This window comes from Marmota monax, unplaced genomic scaffold (assembly GCF_021218885.2).
Source record: "Marmota monax isolate L192 unplaced genomic scaffold, Marmota_monax_Labrador192_F-V1.1 WCK01_AAM20220418_F8-fsc00338, whole genome shotgun sequence".
In the NCBI taxonomy this organism is placed as follows: Eukaryota; Metazoa; Chordata; class Mammalia; order Rodentia; family Sciuridae; genus Marmota; species Marmota monax.
Window position 1 is genome coordinate 706992 of NW_026693035.1, and position 18420 is coordinate 725411.

General features: G+C 46.0%; 1 protein-coding gene and 1 long non-coding RNA gene across 4 annotated transcripts in view; both read right to left on the minus strand.

Annotated features, from left to right (window-relative positions):
• LOC124098827 (kinesin-like protein KIF19) overlaps window positions 1-3988 on the minus strand; it is a 74889-nt gene extending 70901 nt beyond the window's left edge. For all 3 annotated transcript variants that reach the window (XM_058582471.1, XM_046453786.2, XM_058582470.1), the window contains exons 1-3: window positions 3713-3988; window positions 2743-2824; window positions 761-911 (exon numbers count right to left, since the gene is read on the minus strand). In XM_058582471.1, the coding sequence (XP_058438454.1) occupies window positions 761-888 (128 nt within the window). In that variant the 5' untranslated portion in view covers window positions 889-911; window positions 2743-2824; window positions 3713-3988. The remainder of the gene's footprint in view (window positions 1-760; window positions 912-2742; window positions 2825-3712) is intronic.
• A 6219-nt stretch (window positions 3989-10207) lies between these two features.
• On the minus strand, window positions 10208-14284 carry LOC131424519 (uncharacterized). Its single transcript, XR_009227686.1, has 2 exons — window positions 14088-14284; window positions 10208-12825 (listed from the first exon to the last, which is right to left on the minus strand). It is a non-coding gene; the product is annotated as an uncharacterized LOC131424519 (long non-coding RNA).
• Window positions 14285-18420: the final 4136 nt, after the last annotated feature.

Consider the following 18420-nt stretch of genomic DNA (forward strand, 5'->3'; position numbering starts at 1 on the left):
CTGCTCAGAAGTCTGACAGTTCCTCAAAAGGTTAAATGTAGAGCGGCTGGGGTTGTGGTTCAGTGGTAGAGCACTTGCCTAGCATGTGTCAGACACTGGTTTAGATTCTCAGCACCCTATAAAAATAAAAAAAGGTCCACTGACAACTAAAAAATACTTTTTGAAAAAAGGTTAAATGTAGAGTTACCACATGACCCAGCAAGTCCACTCCCAGATATATACCTGAGAGAAATAAAAACACACTTCTGTACAAACACTTGTGTGCAAATATTCATAGCAGCATTATTGGTAATATTTAAAAAGAGAAATACTCAAATATTCACCAACTGATGAGTAAAATGGGGTCCCTTCAATGTCAATTTAATCAGCCATAAGAAGGAATAAAGGTCTAAGCATGAATAACATGGGTGAACCATGAAAACATTATGCTAAGAAGCCAGACTAAAAGATAACACAGTGGATAATTCCACTTCTCTGATGTCCAGAATAGGCAAATCTATGGAGACAGAATGCAGATGAGTAGGTGCCTAGGGCTTGGTGAACTGTGGGGGGAAATGCTAATTGGTACTGACAGGATTTCTTTTGGAGGTGATGAAATGTTTGGAAGTTGATTGTGGTGATAGTTACACAACTCTGACATGTACTAAAAACCCTGAGTTGTATACTTTAAATGGGTGGATCACAGGGTATGCAAATTACATCTCAATAAACTATGAAAATAAAATGAAATAGGTGTCAAATAGAAAAGGCTATTCTTTACCTTTCATGGTGACACACATGATGGTTGACACAATAGCTATAACAACTGCCAGGAGGACCCTGAGGAAGATCAAGTAACTGCTGAGCAGGATTCCACAAGCACATCAAATCTCCTTTGCTGCATGACATGCGAAGTCAAAATGCCAATCCACCTGTCCAGAAATAGGGAGGGTCAGAAATGGAATCGAAAGAGCTGCTTTGTAACACATGATACAAAGAAGTAAAGGGAGGTAATATTTTCCAAAACAAGGTAACCCTGACTATGGAATATAATTTTCATTAATATAAAGACACACTAAGTCTGCTATTTGAGGAGGCATCCTGGGAGCCTTCTGGAGATTTGCGGCTTCTGCATTTCTGTCCACCCTACAAAAATAAGGCTCCCAAGGTAAGCTAATTCATTTTTTGGTTCCTGGGATTGAACCCAGGGGTATTAACCACTGAGCTACATCCCCAGCCCTTTAGAGATGGTCTGGCTAAGTTGTCCAGGCTGGCCTAGAATTGTTACAGTCCTCCCTTGGTCTCTCCTGAGTCGCTGGAGATTACAGGCTTGAGCCACCAGGCCCAGCGTGGCCTAAGCTAATTCTTCAGATCAAAGTAAGACTAGCATATTGAATAAGAGGGTCTGGACTGGGGTACAGAGAAAATCCTGCCTCTGCCCCACTATCCAAAGAGGACAGGCTGGGGTGAAAAGGGAATCTGGTTTTCCCTAGAGACATTATTACTAGGTACCCAGCTGTGACCCCTAACTCTAGCCTATTTTCCATATGCCTAATTTCTAGTGGCCAATGGTTTTGACATTAATGTTCCAATTTGGGAAATTTCCAATCCAAATCCTTCAGCTACAAAGGGAATTCAGGGTTTTTACACACTTTAGATATTCTCTGGATTCCCATGTGCCTTAGATCCCTGTTACCACTGGGCCCCCAAAGGGAACTGGGAATGTGGGGATCTGCTGGAGGCTTAGCCATTGCTGATATCTGCATGGGAAGATGGTTCTCTGCACTAGATATCCTCCAACCCCAGACAAGTAGTTGGTTGGCATCACAGGCATGCACTACAAACCAGATGAACATTATCTTTAATAAACTGCTTCCTTGAAAAAAAAAAGATACACTAAGTCAATGAAAGAGTATGGCTTTCTTTCTTTTTCACTTTCTAAGTTTATATCATTGTTCTTATTTTATGTCTATTATAGTCTATTTAAATCCATTTCTAGCCACAAGGATGCAAATATAATGTCAGCTGCTGGAAAACTGCTTGATATGACTCAGAAATATGCAACTGGTAAACCAATAAACTACATGTTTGCTAGATTATTAAACAGAAAATTTATACATCTGTGGATTAACAAGATCAACACACATTGAATCTGAACCAAGAGGGAAGGCACTGAACACAGATGCAAACATGTTCACAGTGAGCACCGATAAAACTCAAAAGGAGGAGTCCTGTGGTCTTATAACTATGATTTTGTAACTCACTGCAGAACAATGAAAGACAGCACTGAACAACACAAAGTAATAAGAAGTCTGACCCATCTCTACAGGTATTTTAGCAGAAGGCAAGACTGCCCTATTAAAGATTCAAGCCCAGATAAGAAGCGGAACCCGGGGACTGGAATTTAGCACAGTAGTTGAGTGCTTGTGTTTTTCATCAGTTTTGTGCTATTCAGGTCTCCATGTCTACACAAAATAATAGGGAAATGATCTCTGAAAAACCTGGCCCTAAAAACTACAAAGTTCCTGGAAAGCAGACCACATTTCTTGTTTTGAAATCCCTTTCCCCTTCAGAATCTACGTTTTCAGAACCATGACATTATTCCTTGCCCACACCCTTTGCAAGTGGACTTCATGCACCAATGGCACTCCCCACTGGTTCCACACTCCGGAACAACACACATATGCAGAGCCATTCTGCTTCTCGAGAAATTCTGCCACCCCCAGCTCAAGAAGGGCAACAACGAAGGGCATTATTTCCTACCTTTGTCTTGCAGGGCAGGAGCTCTGCTCTCCCGCGCAAAGTGGGAACCATGCAAGTGCACCTGGCTCTGTTGTGGTGTGAACTGATAAATACAATCAATAAGAGTGTAAATTAGATTACATATTAGTTAAAAATATAGTTTATAGATATAAGAGTTTGATAAGTGAGATAAGACAATTATGAAGCAAGAACTGTCATAGACAGGCCTAAGACTCCATTTTGCTGCTTTCTATAAAAAACTGTTACAAAAGCTGTTTTCTTATAAAAATTGTTTTTCTGTACTTTGTATCCCACAAATTGTACCCTAATCAGAATGCAGTGGTAGTCATGGTGAGCTATATCCTGGGTCTGAGTACACTTGTGGGTCTATATGACTTTGAAGTAGATTCTCAGCCCCCACAACACCCGCCCAAATTCAGGAAGCAACTGTCCAGCACCTGCTTGAACCCAGGACTGTGATCAACTGAACTGCAAAGCTAATGCTTGTTTTGCTTCTGTTTATCGCTGGCTTGCTGACTGGAAAATTCCAGTCCTGCCTGGAGCCCACAGGTCCCACTTACTAATGTTTTAATTTCTATGACCGGCTAGCTTACATGATGATAAGCGAGTCACTGAGTTGTGGATTTTGTGCTTATATTCTTTTTGGATGAACCAGGAAGCTGCTGTCCTCCCACAGAGCTTAAATCTCCACGGTGGGTGACAGTCCCTGGCCAGGTAAATAAAGCTCTCTTTTGATTTGAAATTCGGACTTTCAGTGCTTTCTGAGGCGTCTCCTCATAACAGCTCCAGAAAGTTGGAGGCCGCCATTTTGGGTCTGTAATGACGCCCCGCTCCACCCGTCCTCCGCGCGGCAGCCCGTGCTCCTGCCCGGCAGCGCTGACCTCTGGGCCGTGGATGTGACCCCGACACGGCCTCCCCTCTCCCGGCCTCGGTCTGACGTCTATAAAGCGGGGACAGCACCCGCACCTACCTGCTCCGCCGTCGCGAGGACCAGGCAAGAGACTAAAAGGCCATCGCGGTGACCGCGTCAGTACCTCTCGTCAGAGCCTCAGGTGACGGCTCGCCTCCCTGCTCCTCGTCGCCGTCCAGGACAACGCTCGCAGGAACAGCTTCAAGAACGCGGGGAAGACCAAGTTATAGCGGGACAGCGACGGCCAAAGAGCAGCAACCCTCAGACGACGCCAGCGCCTCTCACCTCCCTGGACTCCACAAGCAAATCCGCCGATACTTCGCACAGGCGCACAAGGCGGGGCACTGCGCATGCTCGCTCAGGACCGAGGCGCGCGCACGCGCACTGACCCACCCGCCGCCCACCGCCCTCTAAAGATAGGACAAAAAATCGAGCCCACATAGCCCAGCAAAGATGTAGAGAACCTGTAACTCCCTTCACATCACGGGTGGGAGTGGAAAATGGTGGAAAACAGTTTGTTGGCTCCTTGACCAAGTAAACACAGACTCCCCGTATGAACCAGCAATTCCATTCAGTGTATATTCCCAAAGAACTGAAATCAAGTACCCCAACAAGGATCCATACACACATGCTCACAGATGCATGATTCACCATAGCCAAAGAGGGAAAACCACTCCAATGTCTATCAGTAGATGAATGGGCAAACAAAATAGGTTTTATCCTTATGAAGGAATATTATCAGTTAAAGAAGGAATGAAGTGCTGGATGTGCTGATGTATAGATGTAAATATACAGCCATTGTGCATTCATTGTCTGTCAGTCACAAATTCACCCCCTTTTCTTGCTCTGTGATCATGGACCTGGTCCTTGTAAATCTCACTCCTTTGTCATCCTAACTGGTAAACCTTGTCTGGAGGGGATTCTGGGAGAGAGATGGAGCTTGATTTCACACTTAGTCCCCTCTTTTGTTAGACAAGGAAACTGTACTCAGAAAGTTGTCCCAGTCGTACAGCAATAAGTGACAACTGGAGATAAAGCACGGGTCTGCTGCTGGTGCCCCCAAATTCACCTGCTCTGTAGTTTTTTCCCAAGTCGGCCCCTCTCCACTCCCTCACAGATGAGAGCATACAGCTGGAAACCCTCATTTTGCAGAGCCTGGTTTTCTTTTCCATTCCTCACCCTGATATGGAACCCTATCTTGGTTCCCAGCTGGTTCATTCCATGTTGGTCTCCATTCCACCTCCTGGCCAAGGACCTATGCTCCCACAATATGTGATGCACCTGCATCAGGTGCTGAGTGCCGGTGTGCTGTTGGCTCAAGGAAGTCCTGCAGGGGGCTCAGAGGTGCGACCTATCCATCCAGGTGTCCAGTGGCAGGTGCTGAGTCTGGAGTGGTTGAGAACAATCACCAACTACTTAGGACCTACAACTGTGGGTCTCTAAGGTCAAACAGGAAAGCAAATCACAGAAAGGCTCCTTGACTTGCCCAACACTTTACAGACATTCTCTAACAAAAACCTGCTGGGCTATGTGGGCTCGATTTTTGTCCTATCTTTAGAGCATGTCCCTATCAGTGTGTTTGTTCATCTTATTCTACATTTTAATACTTAAAAACATTCTTTTGGTAGTGAAGATGGACACATGCCTTTATGTTATGTTATTTTATTTTTTTTAATGTGGTGTTGAGGATCTGTGCCTCACACATGCTAGGCAAGCAAGCACTCTACCACTGAGCTACAGCCCCAGGCCTACATTTTAATTTTCTTCTAAAAACCCTTCTGGATTAGAAGCAGTTATTCTATACATGGTTTATAATTTTGGTATTTTTGTGAGAATGTATTTTAATCTTAAAATATATAGAAGAATTATCCTGTGTGCATGAATATCTTTGTACTTAGAATTTGCCACTCTTGTCTACCAATTTGGCCAGGTGATTGTTCAGGAATTTGGAGAGTTGTTTTTCTGAGAATTCTTTAAAGTCCTGAGATCTTTAGGCCTTAGACCATGGAGGAAATAAGTCACATTGTTAGTTTTAGGGCACATCAATTTCCTTATGACAAACCCACATTGTCGTAGAAACCTTACAGAGTGAGTAAATAGGTTTTATCTTTTCTTTCTAATCTGGCAACAGTTAAAAGTGTAGTGTTGAGGATGACTAAAGACTTGCACCGCTTAAGTGCCCAAGGTCAAAGTAGAACAGAGATTTGGAGTGCTGTATTTCAATGTCTCTTATGGCTTGAATATGAGATGTCCCCCAAAAGCTCATTAACAATGAGCTCAGGTGAACAATGTTCACAGGTGAAAAGATTAGATAGATTGTGAGAGCTGCAATCTAATCAGTGAACTAATAATTTGAAAGGACTACTGTACTCAGTGTTAGGTGTAGGAAGATGAGGTGTGGCTAGAGAAAATAGGTCACTGGGGTCACCTGCCTTTGGGTTTGATATTTTTTCCCTGTCGCCTTAGCCCACTCTCCCTGCTTCCTGGCTGCCATGTACTGAGCATCAGGCCCTACTGCCATGGTGCCTCACGTGGGCCCAGAGTCATGGGCTCAGGAGACCATGGACTAAGTCCTCTGAAATCGTGAACCCCAAATCAAGTTTTCCTCCTCTAAATTGTTCTTGTCGGGGATTTGTGTAACAGCAATGAAAAGCTGACCATACATAAAAGCGTATCCTTGTTCTGTCATTTAAAAGGATTAGTGCTATGTTGCAACTTACTTTTAAACTGTGGCTTAAAAGCAGGCATTACTTCAAACCTGCAGGAGAAACACCTAAATAACCTACAGCAAGATTGCACACTGTAACCAGGCATGCTGGTGTGCACCTATAATCCCAGTGATTGGGGGGCTGAAGCAGTATGTTCTCAAGTTTGAGGCCAGCCTCAGCAATTTAGTGAGACCCTGTCTCAAAATTAAAACTTTAAAAATGGGAAGGGAATAGTAAATCAGAGATTTTTTAACCTCAGTGATAAAACAGGGGTTCAATCTTCCATATTTAAAGAAGAAAATAAAAAATATAGTTTACACTGTAAAAGGGTAACCCTAGACAGGTGGGGGAACCCATCTTAGATAGAGTTATGATCCCTGGGAAATTCCACTTCAGACTGCTAGAGGGAAAAATCACAGAAAGACTCTTCTTGAAGCCCATTCAATCAACATTTAAACTGACGAGCCATTTGGGAAGGCACCTAAGACCAATTCCTCCTCATCTATGCCTCTCTAACAAGGATTCTAAGCAGAACCAGTTACCAGCCAGCTTTCAGGGGCGCTGTCTCTAACGAACAGAAGAGAAAGTGGGCCTTGGAGGTGATTAATGTGTGTCAAGCTTAGTTCTGTGAGCTTCACCAACAAGGGTACCTTTAAACCTCACAGAAATCCTAGGGCAGCAGTTTTTCCATGAATCAGGGGAACAAGGCTCATATGAGATTCCTTGTCCGGGAAGTCTGACCCCAAAACACAAGTCTGACCCCAAAGCTCATGCTTTTCTTATTTAGAGTTCCCATAAGGCACTGTGGTTTCTATCAAAAATATTTCTCTACCTGCTCTCTTGGCCAGGGTGTGAGGCAGCAGGAAACTTGATTCAAACTCTGACTGAACTGGACAGGAGTGGATTGGTGCCTGTGAATTTACATAGTCATCACTTCACACACACATGGACTGGGAGTGTAGATCAGTGGTAGAGCACTTGCTTAGCGTGGGACAAGGCCCTGGGTTCCATCCCCAGCACTACAAAAAAAAGAAAGAAACACACACACACACACACACACACACACATATGAACATCTCAATGAAAACCATTAATTACCTGATAATCTTTCTTCAAGAAGCGAAAGTAGGGGCAGGGTAAGGGACAGGAGCTTTCCGGGCTTTGCTAAGGGGCCACAATCCTCCTGCCAGGGCAAGCTGCAGTGGCGCCACATACTTACAAGCCCAGCCCATGCCCTGCCCAGAGCTTCAGAAGGGCTCCTAAGCCTATATTCCTCCATTGGCCTTCGATACTGGTGCATTTCCTAAAGCACAGAACCTTCATTCTTTTTTCTTTTCTTTTTTTTTATCACTCAAATGGAGAAAAGGCAAAACAGTTACAGAGGCTGGTAGAAATATACAGTCTGTGGCTATTTTAATTAAAATTAAAGTAGCCAACTGTGAGGATGGCCTTAGGCCTGAGCTTAAGCACCTCCATTTTAAAAACTCGAGTTTGAAACCTGCAGTCTCACCATGCACGCCTAATGGAGCCCTTCAGTGTGGCCCTCAGACACAAACAAGTCACTTCCCCTCACCCTGATAAACTCAAGAGTGAACCCTGGCAGGCTATCCTTGCCCGATAATAGGGAAAGGTGAAAAGATCAGGGTGGGGACCACCAGGTGAGATGTTTTAACCCCAGAGTAAAATGATGTTACTGAGAAATCCAGTGATAGCTGATAAGGATCGAAAGGGGGATCAAAAGCCCCAAAATTTAGTATAAATAATAGAGCAAAGGAACATTCAGCCAGCCGATACTGATGCACACAAGATGGAGAGCCTGATGATGACCTGGACTGACATCCCATCACTTGTCATCGGTTGCTGATCCTCTGTATCTTCCTCACCGCTCTCAAACTCTACAGCCACATCTTGACCCTGGTAAGAGCCACAACTTCTCCCTAGGACCGCCTCCTCAGCCGGCTGTCAGCTTCCCCCAAGAAAAGCCTGCCTTGGTTCCTGACCTGATCACCAAGGTCTAAGTGTGTGTGCATCTGCTGGACTTAAAGCCTAAGGCTTGAGACTTTTGATCTGACACTTGAACTTAGCATGCAGAGGAAATGTCTGTCATTAGCCTGTCATGATTAAGTGTGTTACAGTGCTTAGAATTAATTAATCCACAGAATTGTTTGCTGTGAATTGGTTATGTCTATTGCAGTGCCGAGAATTAAGGATTATCATTTTCTTGATTAAGAACCTATAGAGTGAAATTGTATTGAGTGATTTGAGTGAATAAAGCATTGAAAAGGGCAGAAGCAAGTGGAATTCTTTATTTCTCCCCCTCAACTGCATAAGTCACACCTTTTGCCCATCCCAACACCAACTTCAAAGTTTTTTGTTTTTGTTAGTGTTGGGGATCAAATCCAGGGCCTTGCACAAGGCTACTTCAATTTTATGTGGAAAATTTACTTATGTAGATGTCACATCCTCCATAGGTGCTAGACAAATTACATAGTATACTCATCCTTCTTTCTTTTTAAAAAAATTTTTAGTAGTATATGGACTCAATGCCTTTATGTATTTTTATGTGGTGCTAGGATCACACCCAGTGCCTCACACTTGTGAAGCAAGTGCTCTCACACTGAGCTATAACTCCAGCCTTCATCCTTCTTTCTCACAGCAAAAACGATACTATTCATTGGAGACTTTATTTATGCCTCACCACACTCAAGTCTACTTATGGGACTGAGGCAGTTGTACTTTGCTTGTTCACTGGTACCTTTGCTTATATTCCATTTGTAAGTGACAATTCATAGGATGTTACCCTTTAAAAATTACCTTTTCCAAGTAGCTTTTCTGGATAAGACCATAACTTTGCTATCACATGATTCAATCATGTACTTTTTAAAGTCTGAATTAGCTATTTATTTTCTAATGTTTCACTTAGGTATGCCACTGCTCCACATAGGAATTCAGTTCCATTTTGACAGCAACTTAATAACAGAATCTTCAGAGAAATAAGTCCTACCTCAAGCTAATAAGGGATATATTAAGAGGAAGGAAAGGTAGGTTTTTTGATATTTGTGTTCTCTTTATATTGTTGAATTACAGATGTGTTGAACTGGGTTCTTATAAAAAGAAATCTAAAGATTAAAGAAATGTTTACTGGAAAAAAAAAAAGGAAAGAAATGAAAGTAACTGAAACAGGGCTTCATAAGGGGAGTCCCACAGGCAAGGCCTTTGTTTCCAACACAGGACGACTTGGCTAGTCCTGCACTCCAGCTCAGGCACCCTCCTTTAATTAGATGTCATCCTGGTTCACCATGAAATGGTTTTGACTTCTTAGACAATTTTATTTTTATGTGGGAATAATGACTACAGGTGGCTTGACATTCTGAGGTTCCAGTTCTTGTTCTGTGCATGTTGCTCTGTGGTAAGTGACCCCAGCTTGTCTGATTTACATGTGCAAAGACAGGTATGAGCCCCACTAAGCCCACCCACTCCCCAGTCTGGGCAGCAAAGGGTCTGCTGGACCTACTGCCGCTGGATTCCCACCTTTCCTTCACACTCAGAAGGAAGAGGAGACAGACCACAGCCACTAAACCAAGATTAGGATGCTGGGAAGACAGACTGCTACACAAAGCAAGAACACAAAGCAAGAGATGAAAATAAAATGAGGTTAAACTATGTAATTATACTGTCAATTTAGAAAGATGTTATGACCCACACTAAATGCACATACAACGCATCCGGCTCCCTTCCTCCAACATTTTAATGCAGGAAGCAAAAATACTACATTCTCCTTGTGGTAAGCACTGTTAGTGTTCAACACTTTTATATTGATGGTGCATCACATAAAAACTAAGTCATAAACATTTAAATTGTTTTTTATTTAGTTGTAGATGGACACAATACCCCTATTTATTTGTTTCTATGTGGTGCTGAGGATTGAACCCAGTGCCCCACACATGCTAGGCACTCATCCTACCACTAAGCCCCAGCCCCAGCCCCAAAGTCGAGTACTTTTACATAAATCAAAACAATATTACAAATCAATACAATGGCAAAATCAGGAATCCAGAATTATATTTTTTCCACAAAATACATAAAGTTTTACAGATTGTTGAGTGAAATGTTTGCAGCCCTATAGAGCTTTTGCTGCCCAATGAAAAACAAACCACAACATGGGATGTTCAAAAGGTTAATTTGTAGGACAAACAATTCATTCTGTATTTAATAAAATATTTATTTAGGATGGTAACACCAGATAAGTCATGTAAGAGCTCAGTAAAAACAAAAAAACAAAAACAAAAACCACAATATAAGGAATGGAGCTTAGGCGAGGGCGGCAGCGCCACAGCAGGCATGACTCTGGAGGCTGAGTCAGAGCAGGAGGATCTGGGACCTGTAGGGAGGCGCGGCCTGGGCCCTTGGAGCACACCTGTTTGGCGAGGGCAGGTTGGAGGCCTGGGAGCAGCAGGGGCCTCTGTTAGCGTCCACGCCTCGGCCCCCTCGGGAGCAATAACGGCCCCAGGAACCGCTAGTTCTTCTCTGGACCCGTAATGGCCCTCGGAATCATCTGCACCCAGATCTGTCCCGAGCAGCGGCGGGAACTTTCTTCCCCTCCCTTCCCCAGAGCCAGACCTGGGAGCAGCCAGGACTGTGGTGAGTCTGGGCTGAGCTCCCTCCGAGCTGTGCACAGGAGCACAGTGAAGTGTCCAATGTGCGCAGGAGTGAGTGTGCAGCTGGAATGCCAGCTGTGTTGGAAGTCAGGCCCTGCCAGCCCTGAACCTCACCTTTCACACCAGGAAGCCACCCAGAACCTCAGAGCCCCGGGGTTCATTTGTGGGTGTGGTCGCTATCTCCTTGGCTAAGTGACTAAAATCAATCTCTAACCTTCTCCCCTCACTGGAAGTCCACTGGCCCAAAGTCCCAAACTTTCTGGCCACAAGTTTGGTAGCCAGGCCTACCAGGAGCCAGCTTATCAGAGTGACCAAGACCTCCCTGTCATTAGCGACAAGGGAGTGGTCTATGAAGGTCTGTGCAGGATCAAGAGGGGCCCAGCGGGCAGATATCTTCACTGTGCCTCACCTGTCCTGAGGTGGGTGGGTCTTCTGCTCACTTTTTTATTGTCTTAACCGCTTGCCCATTGGGTGGTGTGTTCTTGGACGGAGTGTGGGACAGGGCCTAGTCTGCCAAGGACGGTGCGCACCTGGTCCTAGGGATAGGCATGGCTACAGTAGGTGACCAGTGCATAATGTCAGGTGAATGAGCTCAGCTTGGCTCCTACCACAGAAGCCTGGCCACAGCCACCACTGTGCCCTGGTGCATGACACCACCACTCTGCCCCCATGTGTGGGCCACAGCCTTTCGGCCAGAGAAGAAGCCGAGGCTCAGGCTCAGGCTGGTCCCTGGATGTATCAGAGGGCACAATGGTCCTACTTGTGCCTCCACTTCATCCACAGTGATGGTAACACGTCATCAAAAGCCACGCCATTGAAAAAGCCAGGAAAGCAAGACTGTCTCCTCCCTCCACCGTCCCTCCGAGTGCTGCTGACTCCTCCCATCCATGAGGTCGGTGTGCGGTGCTCAGTGGGGCCTGGACTGTGCAGAGGCTCCTCACTCCCCAGCAGACCCTCACACTCTCAACCAGAGCTGCACAGGGCCAGGGGCGAATGGGTGGGGCATCCAGAGGGAGGGCCATCCATCCTCCTGCAACCATCAGGATGGTAGCCTGCACAACACTAGAGGTTAGCCTGTGACAGTGTCCTGAGGCTGCTTCAGGTCCAGCATCAAACACAGGGCTACATCCTCTCGAGTTCCGAAGGCTGAGAGTCCAAGGTAAGTGTCTGGTAGGCCGTGCTCCCGCCCAGGCCCCGGAGGAGGAGCCTTCCTGCCTGGTGGCTCCTGGTGGTTCCTGGCTGCAGCCACACAGCCCCATCTCCCCAACGTCTTCCTGTGGCTCTGCCTTTCCCTTCCTGTAAGGACTGCAGTCCCTGGATTACAGCCCATCCTGAATCCAGGATGCCCTCCTCTAGAGAGCCTTAACTAAGAACACCCACAGAGATCCTAGTTCTGCATAAGGTCCCCCCAGGTCCTGAGCAGATGTGAACTGGGGGCATCCTGTCACCCTAGTGCTGGCTGCTCCCACTTGGCGATGAGGCCATCTTTCTCCTCAGCTTACAAAGTAAGAAAATGAGACACAGGTACTGGAAGTAACTGGCTCTTCCCCCTGCGGCTGGCTGTGGTGGCTCTGCAGGATCTTCCTTTGCTCATAGTAGGTTGGGGTGATGAAAAGGATTACAAGAATGAAGGAGTTAAAAGCATCAATGTGCTCCTGTGTCCTCCCAACTTGCTTTTTAGCTTTTCTGGGGTGTGGGCACTTTGGGGCTCAGGAACCAGCCAGATCTGGGCTCAAATTGCACTGTATCCTTTGCTAGCTTTGTGACCTCAGACAAGTTACTGCACGTCTCTGTGCTGTTTCTTCACCTGTAAAATGGTGAACATAAGGGTCTTATTGTGGTGCCAAGTTCAAGAAAAAGCAGTCTAACAACTCAGGGAGCAGTGCCTCTCCTTTCCCTGTGTGTCTCTTGAGGAAGGCTGACCAGGCCCACTCCTCGCCCACCCCTTGCCCTGACATACTTGGTGCCTCCTCGTTCTCACTGCCCTCTTATTCCTATTTTTGAGCCTCTCTCTATATGGCTTGAATTTTCTTTCTTCTCTCCCATTTTCTCTGCTTCTCTTTATTGTGTAGACCAGCCTAACTTTGCTCCCAGAAAGCAACAAGTCTCCTCTTTCTCTAGGGGTTGGGGAGGGGCGGACAGTGAGAGACAGAATGGCAAATATGAGACTCTTGCAGGGGGTGGGCTTGGTGAAGGAGAATCCCTGCAAGTCAGGGATTTGGTCTTTTCCCACGAGCAATTACGTAAAAGCTATTAGTGCTCGTTATGACTACGAACAGAATGAATGAGCAGGCTCCGACACATCCCACTGCTGCCCGCTATGGTGAGGACGCCCCATCCCCTGACGCCACGGGGCGCTGCAGGGCCGCTCTGCAGTGCAGAAGTGCTGGGGAACTCCTGCCTGGAGAACTCTTGGTCAGTGACCCTGGGAGCCCCTCCCTGTGGTGGCAGGACCCCACACCTGAGTGCCAGTCTTACTCCGGGGTGTCCCACACATTCAGCACAATCACCAGAGTGGCACTGTCTAGTCACACACCCTCCTTAACCATGTTACTCCCCAGTATCTTTCCCCCTTATAAACTACCTACCTGGAGTCATTGTCTCCAGGTCTGCTCTGGGATAGTAGTGACACTTGGGGACAACAGTCCCATCTAGGGCCTCTGACCACTCTGTGGGTATTGCCTTCCTACAGAAGCCAAGCTCCCTGAATATGAAGAGCCTGCTGTCCAAGGTGTACCCCCCAGCTGGGGTGGAGCTGGGCACCCTGTGGCCAACAGGGGAGGCTGGTAGCCTAGCCCTGAGCACCCAGGTGCTCAAGGAGATGGCCCTGGGCACCAAAAGCATTGCCCTCATTGCAGCCAGCCGACGCTCCAAAGCACAGGATTGGGAGGGCAACAGCAGGCGCTCCTCCCGCCACCTCCTAGAGGAGGCAACCCTGGATTCCAGAGACCTGAAGCCCAGCACCACCCCTGACCCCACCCTGGCAGATAGGAGCTGGCCCCATGCCAGCCCACGCAGGGACCATTCCATGGAAAGGAAGTCCAGGAGGAAACGCTCACCCTCGCTTACCTGGAGCGTGCATTCGGTAGGTGCTAGGGCACTGGAGGAGGACAGGAGGGCAGGTCAGGGACACTGAGTCATGGTTGACACGGGAGGCCCCAGTTCCTCACCTGTCCCTCAGCAGTTTCAAGCTCATATGTGATCTTGAATCACATGTGTCCATGTTCCATTCGAGAGAGAGATTGAGACTTATTACCAGGAACTGGCTCAGGTGATCATGGAGGCTGGAAAGTCCCCAAATCTGTAGGCTGAGTCAGCAGCTGGAAGCCCCAGAGAGTCAGTCTGAATTCAAGGCTAAGGGTGGGAAAAAGTCAATGGCCCAGCTGGAGGAACTCTCTCTTATTTGGGGAAGGGCCTGCCTTGTGTTCTGCTGAGGTCTTCACGTGATCAGAGGTGGCCCACCACATTAGGAGGGCCATCTGCTTTTCTCATCCAGATGTTACGCTCACCCAGAAGCACTCTTCCAGACACCCCCAGAATAATGTTTAGCCAAGTATCTGAGCACTCCGTGGCCCAGACAGGTTGACGAACATAACTGACCACTGCCCTGGGTTTAGACGAAAATTCCCACTGCTAGAGGACTTTATAAGGGGAAAGGGGGACTCACTGTTAGAAAAGGGTCATTTATTCATTCAGTGGGGACTGAGGAGATTAGTAGGAATTCTGCACATTTTGTACCTAGAGGCTCACAACAGTCTGTCACACGGCAGCTGTTTAATCAGTGCTCCCCTTGCCATCCTGTCCCTTCAGCACCCATTCCTCACTCCACACCACACCTGTTGTGTGACCTTTCCTGCAGGAGAAACTTCAGCCCCACTCTGTGGAGCACCTGGTGGACAGCCAGCTGCCCCCAGCGCACCTTCAGCAGTCAAAGTCGCCAGGAAAAAGCTTTCTCCCTGCTGTCCCCGTGGCCTCCAAGATAAAACCCAGCCTCAGTTTCCACACAGGTATGGCATCCAAGGCAGAAAACAGCATGTCAGTTTTTTCTGTATCCTATGACACTGTCCCTCCTTCCACATGAGCATCTTAGAAAGTATGAAAGGCTGCCCCGTGATCAGCTGTCCCGGTGAGCTGGGGCCACTGGCTTCCTGAAGATGGGGCCGTGGGCTCGCCTTGAGCCTGCCGACTCTCCAGATGGCGATTGAGATTGGGTGTAGTCCCCAACTCTATGTGCCTGTGCTCCTGTCCTAAAGGCCAGTTAGTGAGGTCAGAGGGTGGCTCTTTGGGTGTTATGATAAAAACAGTTAACTTTATTTTGCTACGTAGATCAAAATTATACATGAGAAGAACCATTTATGAACCCTACCACCCAGAAGTAGTCACCAAGAATAGTATCCTGTCTCTGCCATTGATGTGAATAGCCCCTCCCCTTACAGGAAGTCAGGGCTATGTGTGATTCATCACCACCGCAAACGTGGTGACCTGCAGCAGAGGTCAAGACCAAGTATTTGAGAATACAGTACAAGTTTGGTGGTACCGTGACTCATGACCAATGGCTTAGTTCTATATTTTTGTTTACTGATTTATTTTTGCAGCATTAGAGATTGAACTCAAGGGGGCTCTACCATGAGGTGTATCCCCAGCCCTTTTTGATTTTTGAGACAGGATCTTGCTAAAGTTGGAGACTGGTCTTGAACTTGTGATCCTCCTACCTCAGCTCCCCAAGTCACTGGAACCACAAGTGTGCCCTACTGTACCCAGCTAGTTCTGTATTTTAAAAAATGCTATATTTTGCTAGGGGCAGCGGTGCATGCCTGAGGCAGGAAGATGGCAAGTTTGAGACAGAAGAGACTGTCTCAAAATAAAAAATAAGAAGGGTTGAGGATGTGATTCAAAGTGTCAACCCACAGAAGACTGTAAGGAAGTAGAGCAAGCTCCTCCTCACCAAGGTGGCTGGGAGCACCAGCTGACCCGGGGGTTACATGATGGTGCCCATTTACTGAGCACACACTGCACCAGGCACTATGCTATGCACCCTTCAGGATGCATCTTTATCCTCATAATAGTCCTGTGAGGTAAGGAATGGCCCCCTCTATGTTATATGATGAGTAAACTGAGGCACAGAGATGTTGAGGAGTTTGCTCAAGTCCACATGGCTGGGAGTGGCAGAGTTGGGACTTGAAACCAGGTGAACTGGCTCCAGATTGCTAGTTCATGACCACAGTTCCATGTCCTTTTGTTTTTACTTTATAAAGGTGTGGTCTCTGGATCAGAGGGTGTGCACATTGGGGGGTTATGGATGGTATTTCAAGGACAGTGGAAGCAGACATTGCCAGGTTTACTGTCCACCTTGCCACAGACATGCAGCTTGGCACTTCAGAAGTGTTTGATCCTGATGACAAAATTGACAGAATGAAGTCATCAGCAGTGTGTGTGTGTGTGTGTGTGTGTGTATGTGTGTTTGGTATCAGGGATTAAATTCAAAGGCACTTAACTATGAGCCACACCGTCAGTTCCCCCCTTTTAAAAATATTTTTAGTATTTATTTTAAACAAGGATGGAAAGAAAATATTTTAAATGACACAATGAACTTAATCCACGGAAAAAGTATACATAGTTGATATTAGAATATACATATCTTTGGGATTTTTTAATTCTTTTAGTCATGTATCACAGTAGAATCTATTTTGATATGTTTATACAAGCATGAAATGTATCGATATTCTAATTAGGATTCCAGTTCTTAGGGATGTACATAATGGTGAGATTCACTGTGGTGTATTCATATAGGTACATAAGAAAGTTATGTCCAATTTGTTCCTCTGTTTCTCCTACTCCTATCCCTCTTCCTTCCGGTCATTCCCCTTTATCTAATACACTGAACTTGTATTCTTCCTCTACACATTTTTATATACAACTAATTGTTTCTGTAAAAAACAGGTAATGAGGGCTGGGATTGTGGCTCAGTGGTAGAGCACTCATCTAGCACAGGCGGGACCCGGGTTCGATCCTCAGCACCACATAAAACTAAAGGCATTGTGTTGTGTCCTCTACACCTAAAAAATAAATATTAAAAAAACAGGTAATGAATTATATATAAAACTGATACCAAATTGTGGGGGGAAAACTATCAAGCTATTTTTACCCAGCTTTAGGTGAGTCAAAGATTTTAATAGAAACCACCATGTCACATGATCATGTCTTTGGGCATGAGCAGGTGCCGCAGTCCGGCTGCAGCAAAATAACCTGGGGGTGACTAGGAACTTGTGTAGATTGATACAGCAGGAGTGGAAGCCATTTATTGTAGGACAATAGAGGTATTTATACATTCCACACAGCTTATTAATTAGCATAAACTAGATACAGCAGTCAACCAATAAGGAATCTCCACACTTAATGGCTCGCTGGCGTTACTTCACAAACCACTCCCTCTGGCAAAATGCCAGGCGCCATCCTGACTTGTTTACAGACTCTAACAAGCAGGAGCAGAATGAGCATGTTCAGAGGATGCTTTCCTGTTTCCATTATGTAAGCTATGCATAGTGAAGAATAGGACCGGGAGAAGCCAAGTCCTCTTCATTCTCACCTTCTATGAGCCCAAACTCTCCCATCATGTATCTCTATGTCTATGTCAGACCCCCAATTCAAGCAAAATGCAGATTGTTAAATCCATAATCAAACCACCAAAGAAAGTAGACGAAATTTATACAGAATTGTTTCCCTGATGAGTTTAGATGTTTTTCATGTTTCTTAACATATTTTTGCATACCTGGGCTTGTGGATGCAACTTAGGAACCAAGTTCACCTTTTTATTTTTTATTTTGAGACAAGGTCTTGCCAAGTTGCTTAGGGTCTCATTAAGTTGCTGAGGTTGGCTTGAACTTGAGATCCTCCTGCCTCTGCCTCCTGAGCCTCTGGGATTACAGGCATGAGCCTCCATGCCCAGCTTGTAGTACCATTCCCCACCCTCCAAACTTGAAACACTTTTAAAAACAAAATGTTCTTTATGGGATTTTCTGTTTTCAGGAGTAGCCCCCTTCCCATTATATGCTCTTAAAACAATGAAAAGTCACAGAGAACACAGAGTGGCCTAGAGTGGGAGCTGGGAGTCAGGGATGGGGCTGGCCTCCCCCAGCACTCCCAGCTGACAGGCAGTACACAGTGCCAGGCTCCAGTCATGCCAGGGGGTGTCCATGATAGCCCCTTCCTGGATCAGGGACTTAAAAATGCCTGTGCAATTATGTGTAACGGCTCAGCCTGGTGGGTGGGTATTCATATCTCCTCTAGAAATGAGCCTGTGGGGATGTGTTTGTATGTGATCAAAAATTACATTTTCTTTCCCCAACAGACTATTGTGAAATTTTTAAACATAGACAGGAGCTGAGACAATAATTACAATAAT